This window comes from Tachypleus tridentatus, chromosome 12 (assembly GCF_004210375.1).
Source record: "Tachypleus tridentatus isolate NWPU-2018 chromosome 12, ASM421037v1, whole genome shotgun sequence".
Classification (NCBI taxonomy): domain Eukaryota; kingdom Metazoa; phylum Arthropoda; class Merostomata; order Xiphosura; family Limulidae; genus Tachypleus; species Tachypleus tridentatus.
The window spans coordinates 6710265-6724032 of NC_134836.1; the positions used below are offsets into that span (position 1 = coordinate 6710265).

Consider the following 13768-nt stretch of genomic DNA (forward strand, 5'->3'; position numbering starts at 1 on the left):
TTATGTGAATCCCCATGATATGTAACGTGAATAAATTTTATCATTCTGTGATCTTCAGGTATCTTATAATTTTATTAAGAACATGTTTTGATATTACTAAGTTTTGTGCGCACGCACACACAAGAATACTCGCTTACGTATAATTTGTAAACCTCAGAAAGAGTCAAACGTTGAATATCTTACGATGGAAAATATTGGTTATTCAAGTGGATCACGTGATAACGAAGCGTATCAACAAGTTTTCATCCATCTCGTATAAAGGTCGAACTTCTTTTTTTTTCTTCTTTTACTATATCAACAACCTATTTAAACGTTACGAGTTATTATCATTCAACCATTCCGCACTATCAGGTTCTGTTACATCAGCCTCGTTGATTCTTACATTATGGCATCTGGAACAAATCTTCGACAGATACTAGGACTTGAGGATCTGGAGAAAAAGAAGGTATTGTCCGCTGCTCTACTAGCAGAATTTCTGGGAACAGCTATATTAGTACTTATTGGCTGTGGTTCCTGTATCACCGGCTGGGACCTAGACTACTCCCCCACTATTGTCCAGATCGCCCTAGCCTTCGGTGTGACTGTGGGAACAGTAGTACAATTTATCGGGCACGTCAGCGGAGGACACATTAACCCTGCTGTCACCATAGGATTTCTGGTCGCCAAGAAGATTTCCCTACTTCGAGCAATACTTTATGTGATAGTGCAGTGTTTGGGGGCAATATTAGGCGCTGGTTTGCTAAAGGGGCTCACACCTTCTAACTTACAAGGAAACTTAGGGGCTACAGTTGTGAACCAACACTTGAGCCCTGTCCAAGGCTTTGTCGTTGAGCTGTGCATCACTTTTGTCTTGGTGTTCACAGTATTTGCCTGTTGCGATGAAACAGAGGTGACATTAAAGGATCTGCCCCTCTCGCAATCGGTTTGTCTGTAGCAACCTGTCATATGTTTGCAGTAAGTTTAACGATGTTATATTTTTTGTACTTACTCTTACTAATTATTCACATTATTCTGACAAAAGGGTTTCTCTTTAACAGTATCTCAAGAATGTTTGTGATCAGTTTTAGATCGTCAAGACAGCGTTTGTCCGATTTTCATTTTTATGGGTAGGTCCGACAGAGGCTAAGTTTTTTTTAGTTATGCAGATTTTAAAAAAAAATCGAAAATAAAAACATTATCCAAATAAGGCATTTTATGTGCATTTATGTTCTAAATGTAAATATTTGCCGTAATTTTATTTTTTGTCATTTATATCTCGCTAATTATATATTTGTTACAATAAATAAACACAAGATAACAGCAGCTGCAAACAATGGTATTACTTTTACCTTCTTAAAATACCGTTAATTTAAAATTTCTAATATTTCCGTACAGCAGACATTTATTTTGTAAATGATTTAGAATTTTAAGTTGTTCAGCCAAGACACGAAAACTCACTGGGATTTAAAAGAAAATTAATCCAGAAAGTTTATTTCTTTGTTAAATTTTGCGCAAAGCTACACAAGGGCTATCTACGCTAGCCGTCCATGATTTAGCAGTGTGAGACTAGAAGGAGAGCAACTAGTCATCACCCCCCCCCCCCACCGCCATTTACCAATGAATAGTGGGATTAACCGTCACGTGTTTTAGAATGACGGGGATTCGAGCCCGCGATCCTCATATTCCGAGTCGAGCATCCAGATACTGTACTCCATATTATGAAGTGTTTTCTAATCCCCTTAACCTAAAACAAGAACAATAATAAAAACTTCAATTAAACGATTTATTTCTCACAAAATAGTGCGGGTATTTCTATTCTTTATCAGCTTCTTCAGAAGTTCAAGTGCCTTTCTAGAAACATGTTTACGCACACACTGACCAGGTTAAGAATTAATTTAGATCAGACTTTTAAGTGGAGACATATCTCTCTTCATTGAAGAATCTGTGTTCAAGAGAACATGGAGATAACTTATCAGTTTCATTCTTCTGGAAATCGTAATGTAAGAGCAGCAGTATCTTAAAATAATTACAATAATTGGATTTAAACGTAAATCTTGGAAACAAAAAAGTAAATATAAGAGATCTAATAAAATAATAAAGTGGGCTAAATAAGACAGAAAAGTAAATCGCTAATGAACTTTATTACCTGGGTGTTAGAACAAAAATACAAACAGTAAGATTGACCATTACATTACAACCACCACCTATACGTCTCTTCTTAATTGAGTAGATGAAAAACAACGCAGAGCGTGCTTAACAACACATGACGATTTGAACTTTGGACAGTCCGTTCTGTAGTCATGTCTGACTTTCAGTTTACAAATTTTTGGTTATTTTAATCTGATGACCCAATCATGCACATTTTTGCTACTCATACACGTTGAAAATGAAACTGTGTTGATATAAAATAACGTACAGGCTGTACCTACGTGGCCAAGAATTTAACGATAAGCAGTGGATTCAGGTTTAAACGTTTAAGGCCTTCTCCGTAATGTCAGCTGTAGTGCATTATAAAAGTGATTGCCACTGTTATTTTTGTTCACAGAACTGTATAAAAACCTCGTGGCAGTGGTTACTGCTTGTAGCCTACCTTCTCTCTTTTGGTCATCAGTTTAAAATTAAGGATAGTTATACCTGTGCATAATATAGTCTATATATATATGCATACATAAATACATGGGTTTTACATACATACATACATATATATAGTAAATAAATCTATACTAAATATATAGTATAAATGCATATGGTATTACTTGAGGGCATTCTTGTGTTGCTCCAGAAACAGGATGATAACTTGCTGTTGAAGTTCCACAACAACAATCTGATGTCAGGCCGAGAAGACACCAAAGTCACCCACAGTCCAATCCATCGTGTACAAAACCTGTTTACAAGAAACGTGGCCACAGGCAAGTTATATTTGCTGAGTGTGTTTTTTTTTATAAAATATGCAGATCATTTAGAGACAAAAATTACAAATGTAGTTAACTTGTGCTCTTAGATTTGTATGAAGGGAAATAAATATTAAGAAATAAAATATATTGAGAAGATATTATGAAAATAAATTAATTGTAATGAAACTGTATCAATAAGCTTCAATGCTCCAACTTTTTTTTATCATGTAGTTAATATATTTAAAAATAATACTGGCCATCTTTATCTTCTGAAAAAAGTTTTCTAGTCTTCTTGAAACTGTGAGAAGAATTTTGTTAAACTCTAGTTATTGTTAGATGTACAAACAAAAACAGTCAAGTATTTGTTGGAAAAAATATGCTTTGAAAATAATGGGCTGGCCAGCCAACATTTTTTTCTTTATTGTTACAAGGAATCAGTTTTTCTTGCATTTGACTGCTGATCTTAGTGAAAGTTGTAAGTAAAATAAACTTCAAACTCAAAACAAAAAAAAACTTGCATTTATTTAGATATTTTTATCACAGATGTGCAGAGAGTGTACTTTTTCTTATTTGACCATTTGAAAACTGTTGAAAATGTAATGTGTAAGGTATAGTGATTAAAAGTAATGTTTGTAGGGAGTGGAGAATTGAGAAAGGCCCATTATTTATCACTGGACTTGGAATGCTGAATTATTATCATTAGTTAAATATGTGGCAGAAAAAAATAAATTTAAAGAAAAGCAGTAATTATATAGCCAAATATATTATAAGGAGTTTTAAAGGTTTAATTGTAAAGTTTATATTTCTGATAGTTTTGGAGATCGCAAGATCCAATTGAAATGTAACTTTTTGTTCTCTTCATGTGTTTCATGTATATATTAAGCATTCTCGTGTTTTTCCAAAATTGTAACATTCAACCTACGTTCCTATCTAATAATTGGTACTTGACCTTATGTAAAGTTATTGATAGTGTGTTTTTGTAAGGATTTAAAACAAAAGGAATTTTACTCTCTCAAATAATATTACTGTAAATCCTACAGGTTATATTTCATTTAGTATTTTATATTAATAAATATAGCATACTGTACTCTTGTATATTATCTCCTGTAAAACAATTTCATTGAAGTAGCATTTTGTATTACTGTATAATTCCTGTTTATAGTTATTATAACATACTAAAATTATTTTTGTATTTAGAAGTATATACTAAAGTATCTTTAATTCTGCTTGTATTAATAAAGGTATTTCAAAAAATGGTACTTGCAAATTGCATGGTAATATTTGATATATGAACTAGTTATAATAACTTGTCAAATTTTAGATAGCAAAGGATTTTTTCTTGTTTCTACATCTGAACAACATGCCATCTATGAGTTTGTGGCCACATCAGCTTCAGAAAGAAAAATGTAAGAACTGATCTTTATTTTTTGGCATGTGCAGTGTAAGTAAAGAATATATTTAAACATAAGTTATTTCTGTTATAACATGTTTTTACTTGATGTCTGTTATAGACTTATTATTAACCAACAAATATGTAGCTGATAGATGATTTCCCCTTGAAAGGAAACTATTAAAAAACTTTTAAAGTTCTGATAAATGGTTGATATACAGAATAATGTTGTCTACAATAAGTGTGGTTATCTTCACCTTTACAAACAAAAAAACAAAACATGTAGTTGTTAATGTAAATTCATATTTTCACTGGCCACTATTCAGTATTTAAGGTTATTTTATGTATATTATGCCTTTTGAAATGTTATATTAAAATTAAACATTTTTCATTTAGTTTGAAGTAATTTTTGTATCTTGAATACCAGGTAATATAACTAAAGAATGTACAGTCTGATTTCTAAAGGTTTTAGTGATTATTTATATGTACCATAAAAAAAAATTATTTTGTGAACTTTAAGCAAGTGTTAACATTCATCATACATGCACAGTTTCTACATTGTCTAAATATAAAATTGTCTTTTGGTTCTGTAACTGTGGCTGTCAAATATGAAAAATGTTGATGCATCAATTATCAGTTCCTTTTACAATCCTAAACACTTTGATCAAATCCCCTCTAATTTTTTTGTTTTTCAACAAAAACAACTTTAAGGATCTTAATCTCTCCTCATATAACAACCCCTCCATCCCAAGTACCATTTTGGTGACCCTCCTCTAAACTCTTTCCTACAGTTGAATGTCTTTCCTAAGGTAATGACCCCAAGATTGAACATAATACTTCAAATTATGGCATAACCAGGGACTTGTACAATGAAATGTGTATTTTGTTTGTTATATCAGGTTGTGTTGATAAAATACTGTAGAATTTACTTAGATAAAGCTTTATGTGGTCCTTCTTTTACTTCACTGTTAATAAAATTTATTTGTAATAGGTGGTTAAAGTATATCACAGAAGCCTCTGTTGCTCACAAACCGAGACATGGCCAATCAGCCAAGGCCCAGGATTCCTCCACATTGTTGTCTAAAAGAACAGAAGATATTTCAGAAGATTCTCTGACAAAAAACAAAGTGTAAGCTTTAAAATTAGCAGTTTGATATTATTTTTAGAACCATATGAACACCAAACTTTAAACTTTTATTATAACAGTTATTAAAGAAAACTTCTCTTTTTTTTTATAAAGAGAAAGAGTAGTTGAGGTTTAAGGTAAAATTATTTACTAAGTATTAATCAAACTGATTTATTTAGATTTAATTTTTAAGGATACTTTATTGATTTATTCTTCTTTTAGCAGAAAAACATAATCACTGCTGTACTTTGATTAAAATAGTTAATGGAAATGAGTCTTGTTTTTGAAGATTAAATATATAATGCTTTTTTAAGTAGCATGAAAACCTGTAAGAAATGAAATATTCCTGTGTACAATGCATATTTCACTTAACCCTGTTGCAATGGGTATCCTTTACTGTACATGACAAAAGATTTTAGTGTCTTATATTTAAAGTTTTACCAAGCTTATTTTATTTGTGTTATACCAATTAGTATAGCATTTATCAAATAAAGTATTGTATAACGTTTTCTGAATCAATAATCACCAATTTTACTTAATACGCTGTTTATTCCTGTGAGAAAGTTAAAAACCAGCTTGGATGATTTTGTACCAACTCTTGTCACATAGTTAGAAAACCTGAAAAATTATAAGGGGAAATTGGCTACTTTTTGCATGTTGTTAGTCTATTTTCTTTGGTGCATTACTGAATTAAATAAAAATTATTTAGTGCATTACTACCATTGGTGTGGTGTGTGTTAAAGGGAGTGTTTAGTTTCATTGACAGTTGACAGCAAGAGAAAAGATGATTTGCTAAATGCTTTATATCTTGTTTTCCACGGTTATTCTTTATTTATTATTATAAAAGTAAAGTATAGAATTAAGGATCTCTCTCTTTACTTTAAGTTCATATCAGGTAAAATAAATAATAATAATTGTATAAGCTACACATGCAAACAGCTTGTAGTAACTCATTGGTAATGCAATTCATTAGTTTAATGTGAATTGCACATTTCCAGAGTGATATGCAACTTATAATGGTGCATGTAGTAGTAGGGGGCTTATTTCAATTTGGCAGGGGGGGGTTAAGAGGTGAGTCATATTGACTAACTTTATATATAGTTAGGATAGAGAAAATAACAGATAAAATGTAAGATTTTACTAAAAATAAACATTTGAAATGTATTTAGGAGGTTTTAGAGATTAAACAAGTGAAACTTGATATTTTTTACATGAAAAACTATTTTAATTTAAACATGAAAATCACTTTGCAAATGGACGGTTCAAAACAAATACCCTATATATTGATGGACTATATATTGAAATCATTATTTTAATTTATTGAAAGTACTTCATTCAAAATAATATTTTTGCACATGAAAGACACATTAACTGAAAGATTGCCAACTATTTTGAAAATTAGAAGTATTAAATCTATAATGATATTAAATGATTACAAAGAGATCACATGGTTGGTTAAATTGCCCGAGCCAGTGTTGAGAGAATTAATAAGAAATTAACTTTGTCATAAACCTAGGATGCCTGTATCATTAGAATCTTCACATTCTGAAGTAAGCAATGGTGTGGAATCCACAGACACAGGAGAAACAAGTGATAGCAGCTCACATAGTGTTCCTAACACTGAAATATCTAGTCCCAAACTCCCACCAACAGAAAATCATCCACAGAAGGGTACTTCATCAGTCACACCACAGAAAGAAGCTCCTTCACCTTGTAGCTCAGTTGAAGATAGCCAAGAACAACAGAATCTTGAAAGAGTAAAATTTTTTCATGTTCCAGTTAAACCCCAGCTGATAGAACCATCGGAGATTAAAGTCAGCGAAAGTGTGGTTCTTCAAGTTGCAGAACCTGTACTTACTCCAATAGGTACAGTTACCTTGTAGATCATTTATTTCATAAATCATTTTACTGTGTGCGTGATGTTTCCCCAGTTCATTTATATTTAAAAACAACAAAATCATGTACAAACAATGAACATACAGTTAATTTTTTTATTTCTAGGCAGATGTATTTCTAGATGACATTTTCAATTGATAACACACTGTAGGCAAAGTAAAGACGTGTAGTTGGGCAATCTTTACTGTTTTTTGTTTTTTCAGAGTAAAACCGGTTGATTTTTCATAATGAAAACTATGTGTGTGTTCTTATTTAGAATTCGGGTACTGTTTTCATGTTTAAACATTAACATTGTGTATTTTTATTACTAATAGATCTTGCTGATTAACTTCATAATAGGCATTAAAAATAATTTGTTTTTATCGTATTTTAAAATAGTTTATTTTGAGCATTATAAATTATTTAAATATTAATAAATGAATTGGAAAAATTTCCAAATGAAATTGATTTTAGCCAGACTTGACTAGAATGATGTATGTACTAGTAGGTGGTTTTTAAAAGCTATGGAAGTAGTCTTAAAATATGCAGTATAAAGGAAGGGGTTATTGTTAATGTACAAACCTTATGTACTTTGTTATTCATCTTGCTGGCAGCACTAGTATTAGAAGGACAGTCTTGCCACTAAGTTTTGTAAATTTGTTTTTGTTTTCTCTATCGTTTGCATGGAAAGATTCAACTTGGATTTCAGCCTAATATTAACATAAAGAATATAGTATAGATTTAAAAACTGGTTGATGAAGGCGAAGGGAAAGGCAGTACTGCCATGTATGAAGAGCAGTTTGGAATGAGAGAAAATTCTGTTATAAAATCAGCTGACATAAAAAAAATGTATACCAACTGGCTTGTGTCTTCGAAAGTAAATTTTTCTACTAAAATTGGAAGCTCTATTAGCTTTAACAGAATAGTGATAAAATTGGAGATACAGGTTATTTTATTTCTTGTAGGCTTTATTAACTTAACCATGGTCATGTTTTTAGGATATTGAAGAAAAACAACAAAAAACAAACTTGCATCACAAAAACTTGTACCGAAAAGTTTTAAAGTCCTCTTTTTGAAATTTAAATTTTTCCTATATAAGTGTACTTTTGAATACTAACTTTTCACCATATTATTTGTCCAATACTTGAGTGTATTACTTGTATCTTGTACAATAATGTTGTGCTGCTAGAGTAAACTAATTTATAAAAAAAAATAAAAAAATTCATGCATAAGTTTCATGTCCATCTTGCTGTACTATCAGTAGTGGTCAGGATTGTCTTGTTATTAGTTCATAAAGTTGGTCTGATCTTGTAATAATATATTCGTATGTTTTGCCAAATTGATAACAGGATTAGAACTAATTCGGTAGCAATTAGTGTTTTAAAATTTTACAAAATGTTTAAAACATTTTCAAGATACCAGCATATACCTCTAACAGCTTAGTAAAAATCGTGAACATAATTTGAACTAAATTAATTTCAACAGTTTAACTAATCTTGTTTAATTTAGAAATGTTATGTCGCAAAGATCAACAAATTGCAGAAGCTTTGGCAGAAAAGCAAGAACTCATTTCCCAGATTTTTTAGATTCCAAGGAAAGAATTTCAGTATGTTGCTTAGGTATGATAGAATTCTATAATTTTTTTTCTTTTACAAATATAAAAACTTTTTTTGGATGTGTTATGCAAATGTTGAATAACATGGTTGTTTTAGATTCCAAGAAGTTATACTAACCAATGAATCAGCACACTTGTCTAAATCAGTATTAATTACTTTAATGTTACTGTGAAAGTTTAATGTATTTTATGTACCTGTGATATTCACAATTGTAAATGTCTTTTTCTAAAATTTATTTAATCTGTTACTAATATGAGATTTACAATGTTTTACTGAGAATGAAACATTAAACTGAATTATTTTTTTAAAGTTTGATTTTATAATGTTAATACTGATTTGCTGGGGTTTATGCTACATTAATCTGGATTTAATAGTTTTATGGAGAATATGTGCAATATTTGGTGGTAGTTTATTTTGAATATGCTCTTTTGATGTATTTTGAAATCTTTAACATTTGTCTTTGTCTCTATGTAAGTGTATAAACAAAAACAACAGTGTTTGAGTAAGTCCATAACAAATCCTTACTCGTAAAAAAAAATAAAGTGAAACAATTAAAACTCTTATCCTTTGCTACCAAATTACAAAAGTAGCATACTGTAATGGGATTCTTGCTTATATGATGCTGGAAAAGCTTTATTACGTGATGTATAACCCATAACTTTGTGAAATGTTTTATCCTCTGTGCATGTAGATTTGCAATAGTGGTCATGATTTTTCTCATTTTGCCTTTGTTTCCCATCATGGAAAACCTTATTTTTCTCCATTCTAAGGGTGCAGATATGATGTCATGAATAACTCACATGCAGATCTTATGTACTGGCGCCATCTATATAAATATAATAACACTGTCTGTTGTATGACCATGCAAATACTTCACAGGGTGTGGATGGATTTTCACCAAAACTGGTATGGTGGTTCATTAGGTCCATGGAGGGGGAATCCACAAAATTTTCGGTTTTGTAGTTTGAGGTTTTTATGAGTGCTTTTTGTAGGTTTTTTTAAACACTATTTCTCCTCTGTTGATGGATTTTCACTAAATTTGACATGAAGGTTTGTTGGGTCCTTGAGGAGTTGCATGTAAACTTAGTTTCACTTTTTGTGTTTTGCTGTGTGTATGGGCATTTTGGGTTTTTTTTTAAAATTATATATAAAGGAAACAACTTTTCATTTCTTAAGATAACCTTTTCATCAATTGTGAATTTAAATAACTTTTGTCCAATGTGCGGATACCTCAACTAGCAATTTTACTTTTACTTTTCTCTTTAAAAATTATAGCTTCATCATTGTTATGTAGTGCTGATTTTCTTACTTGTATACTGTTTACACTATTTAGTGTTAGGCTATTTTTGTTATGCCTGTGTGTGTGTTTCAAAGGAAAAAGAATCATGGAGCTTTAAAGAATGCAGAAAAATGAAAGTTTAAATGATTTTTTTTTTATGTATGTGTAAACTTCACAACATAAATGTTACAAAATGACAGTCATAAGGTAAAAGTATTTTTGTATTACAATTATTAAATTAAAGTTAGAACTATTATTTTTACATAAATTTGATATGCAAGTGTGCACTTGACAACTAAGAGATGTGTACATGTCTTGGTAGCATCAAAGACTTGTGTAAATATTTTATCCAAGTGATATATTTGTTTTCATTTTTACATGCATGCACATGTGTATGTGTGTATAATATATATAATCATTTTTTTAATGTGTATTCCAGATGGCAAGTGAACTTGAGGGTCAAAAAGATTTGAAAGAACTAGTTCTAGCATCCATTTACCAAGGTAACTTTATTTTAAGCATCTGAAAAATATTAACTTCTGTAATGACTTGTTAGATACTAATTTTGGTACTAACTTCAAACATACCATGATTTTTGGAAGTATTTGTTTTTGAAGTAGTTTTGATAAGAAAATTATTCTGTACTTTTGTTTCTGTTGTCATTTACAGTAGCACTGGAGTCTTTAATGCTGATGTAATAATATCTCTTAATGCATAACTATATTTCAGTGTTAAAACTGTGATAAGTAATTTGTTGTTACAGGTGTAATGCATGTAACTATATTTCAGCTAATCAACTTACTTCAGTATTAAATGAAGGCCTAAGAGTGTCTGAAGATGACATGTTTAATGCCTGCAGTGGAGAAGGTGAGTACTAGCTTTGAAAAACAACTTGATAGAAGTTTGTAATGAAATAGAATCTCTTGTTAATGTCAGAATATTTCAGCATTAATAGTTAAGCAAAGAAATTTTGTGAAGATATGACTATATAGTATTTTCTTTAGTTTAAGAAATACAAGTCTTTAATTGTGAAACAGTTTTTCACATATCCTTTTCCTGTCAAAAACAGCTATTTTCATTTGAGTCGCATGTTTTCTGATTGATCGCTATTTGATAAATGTAGCATGAGATTCTCTGTAATGAAATAAAGCAGCAAATGGACTAGATTGCTAGTATGGTTGAGCAAAAACAACAAAGGCCACTCTTACAATAAAATAACATTTGTTGAGTCTTTGAGATTATCATTTTCCCATATATTTGAAAATGTATGTTTGGGTGTTTTTGTTATTGAATTACAAAATGCTGGTATAAAACTGTTTTTGTTTCCAAAATAAAGTTGATTTATAACTTGTATTTGTTTTCATTATTACAGTTCTCTTTACACAAAAACAGGCTGGCTTAAACATTTTGTACTGTTACACTGTGAACGTAATTAAAAAGGAGAAAACAAATTGTATAATCCAACTTAAATGTTGTATTTACCTGTTTGCACAATCTGATAGTCCATTCAGATGAAGATCACTTATAAGGCTTAACATGGTTCTCAAACCTTATTGGTAAGGAAATATTAAATGTTCTCTTAATATTGTAGCTTGTTTATTACTTATTTCATGATTTAATAATTCTGCTGCTTACAGTTGTGGGGGAAGAAAGCAATAACACTCATGCAGAAACTTCAGTTGTTGCAAGGAAGACAGGCCTGTTACTTAGTTTACCTTTGCCAAAATTAATCAATATATCTAGCACTATAAATAGACATTTGACTCAACTCTTGGTAAGTTGTATATTTTATAGAATTTATCTAATCATAAAATCATCCAATTTAACAATGGTAGTAAAAGCATAGAAAGATGGGTATTGTTTGTAGAGACGTTTTTTAAAACATTCTTGTGTGTTTAAGAAGTTGTGGATGTATTTAACCTATAACCAGATATCTGTTTTATGACTGACTATAATGTTTTATACCTGATTAAAACAATCTTCAAATAATATTTGAAGAGAGATTTTATTTTATTTAATGTGTTACTTTTTCAACAAACAAGGGAAATGGAAATCATTCGTTATAACAATTGCTGCTATTTCAAAAGATGAATTAATCATTTTCCAAAAAGAATCTGAATTTGTTCTATTGATTTATATTTATTATTTGACTAAGTATCATTTAATAAATGAATGTTTTAACTTAAAAACCAACAGATATAATTAAATTCTCTTTAGTTTCCTTTGAAAAATAAGCACTGTAAAAATAAATAAAAATGACAATTTATTAATTTCTTTTGTATATAGTTGTATAGCCAGTAAAAAAACAACAAAAAAACTGTCACAAAATAGATTTTAAGGACCCAAAGTATTGATCAGGTTTGTCCAGAAGTAAAATTGAAACCACAAGCTGGTCAAAAATTGTTTAAGTTAATTGAGAAAGTGAACACAATAATGTAAAGAACAAGAAAAGTCTTAAACAGTTACAGTTTCAGAAAAAAACATTATAATTTTCTGCTTTTTGTTACTTTTTTTGAATTTGTGTACTTGTATTTATATATTGTAAGTCATATTTTACTTTCTAATTTTCTGATAAATCTATCTTTGTTTAACTGATATACTGAAGTTCATTTAACTCTTATATCTCTTCCTATCATATAGTCGTATGTCTCAGAGAGGGAAGAAGAAAGACTGCGAATGCATGATGAACTTCATACTTCAAGAGAGCAGCTTCATTTTCTTCATGAAAGTCATCGCCTTTGTCACAGATTGTGCCCTTCTCCTAGCAACTTGAATGACATTCAATCTCGACCAAATAGCTACATCTCTGTAGCTTCATCAGTATCTGAAGGATCAATAGACTTTGTAGATGAAAGTGAAGAAACAACAGGTTTTGTGATAACATTCATATTTCATAGAATGATACTTACACAGCATATGTCAGCCACTGTTTCTTATTGTATATTGATTCTTCTTTATATTATAAATCAGAATGAGACAAGGGTTACAAAGTATAATTTTACTTCATAGCCACAGTAACAGATGAAAACCTCAAGGAGTCTGGAGATGAGGAAAATGAGTCAGAAGAAGAACATCAGGACTGTGATCTTGAAGGTGAAGACATTGGTGAAATCAGGCAAGTTGAAGATGAGGGATACAAAGACACTGAACACCTTTTGTATGAAAAGAAAGGAAAACAAGAATATCTTGGGTCTGAAGGAAAAGCCAAACTGGAATTTTCTGTTGAAAATTATACAGAAAAAGATGTAGAACATGTTGAACCCTTTGAAGAAATTGTGCATCCTGAGGAGAAACTAGCAGAAATCTCTGAGAAAGGATTCTTAAAATTGAATAAAGATAAAATACAGCCCAGAGAAGAATTGAGCGAAGATTGTGATAAACAAGCTTTGTATAGTAAAGAATGTAATCTGAATACTGAGTCAGAGATTGGTAGTAAAGCAGTAACTGAGGAAGATTTGAGCAGTGTAAAAGAAATGGAACCATACAATTTGGAGGAAGAGGAAGATAACAAAGAACAAAGATTGTGTCAAGAAGATGAGAACCCAAATCTGAGACTGAAGAACACTTGCAAATATTAAATTTTGAATAGCAAAAATTTTTTAATACAGG

The 13768-nt window shown here is 30.5% G+C and overlaps 2 protein-coding genes and 1 pseudogene across 2 annotated transcripts; all 3 read left to right on the forward strand.

Moving 5' to 3' along the window:
- The first annotated feature begins 292 nt into the window (after window positions 1–292).
- On the forward strand, window positions 293–1110 carry LOC143234921 (aquaporin AQPAe.a pseudogene; annotated as a pseudogene).
- A 3048-nt stretch (window positions 1111–4158) lies between these two features.
- On the forward strand, window positions 4159–7405 carry LOC143234464 (uncharacterized). Its single transcript, XM_076471850.1, has 3 exons — window positions 4159–4279; window positions 5255–5392; window positions 6906–7405. Coding segments are annotated over exons 1-3 (507 nt in total). The 5' UTR covers window positions 4159–4277; the 3' UTR covers window positions 7273–7405.
- A 2342-nt stretch (window positions 7406–9747) lies between these two features.
- Window positions 9748–13768, forward strand: LOC143234463 (uncharacterized). Its single transcript, XM_076471849.1, has 6 exons — window positions 9748–9786; window positions 10599–10662; window positions 10949–11026; window positions 11797–11933; window positions 12800–13028; window positions 13169–13768. Exons 2-6 carry the CDS (start codon window positions 10599–10601, stop codon window positions 13735–13737), a joined length of 1077 nt encoding a protein of 358 aa, XP_076327964.1. The 5' UTR covers window positions 9748–9786; the 3' UTR covers window positions 13738–13768.

Coding starts and splice junctions, on each gene's coding strand:
- LOC143234464 (XM_076471850.1), top strand. Junction 5,393..6,905: donor TCTCTGACAAAAAACAAAGT/GTAAGCTTTAAA, acceptor TCATAAACCTAG/GATGCCTGTATCATTAGAAT.
- LOC143234463 (XM_076471849.1), top strand. CDS start 10,599: ATGGCAAGTGAACTTGAGGGTCAAAAAGATTTGAAAGAACTAGTTCTA. Junction 11,027..11,796: donor TAATGCCTGCAGTGGAGAAG/GTGAGTACTAGC, acceptor TGCTGCTTACAG/TTGTGGGGGAAGAAAGCAAT. Junction 11,934..12,799: donor GACATTTGACTCAACTCTTG/GTAAGTTGTATA, acceptor CCTATCATATAG/TCGTATGTCTCAGAGAGGGA.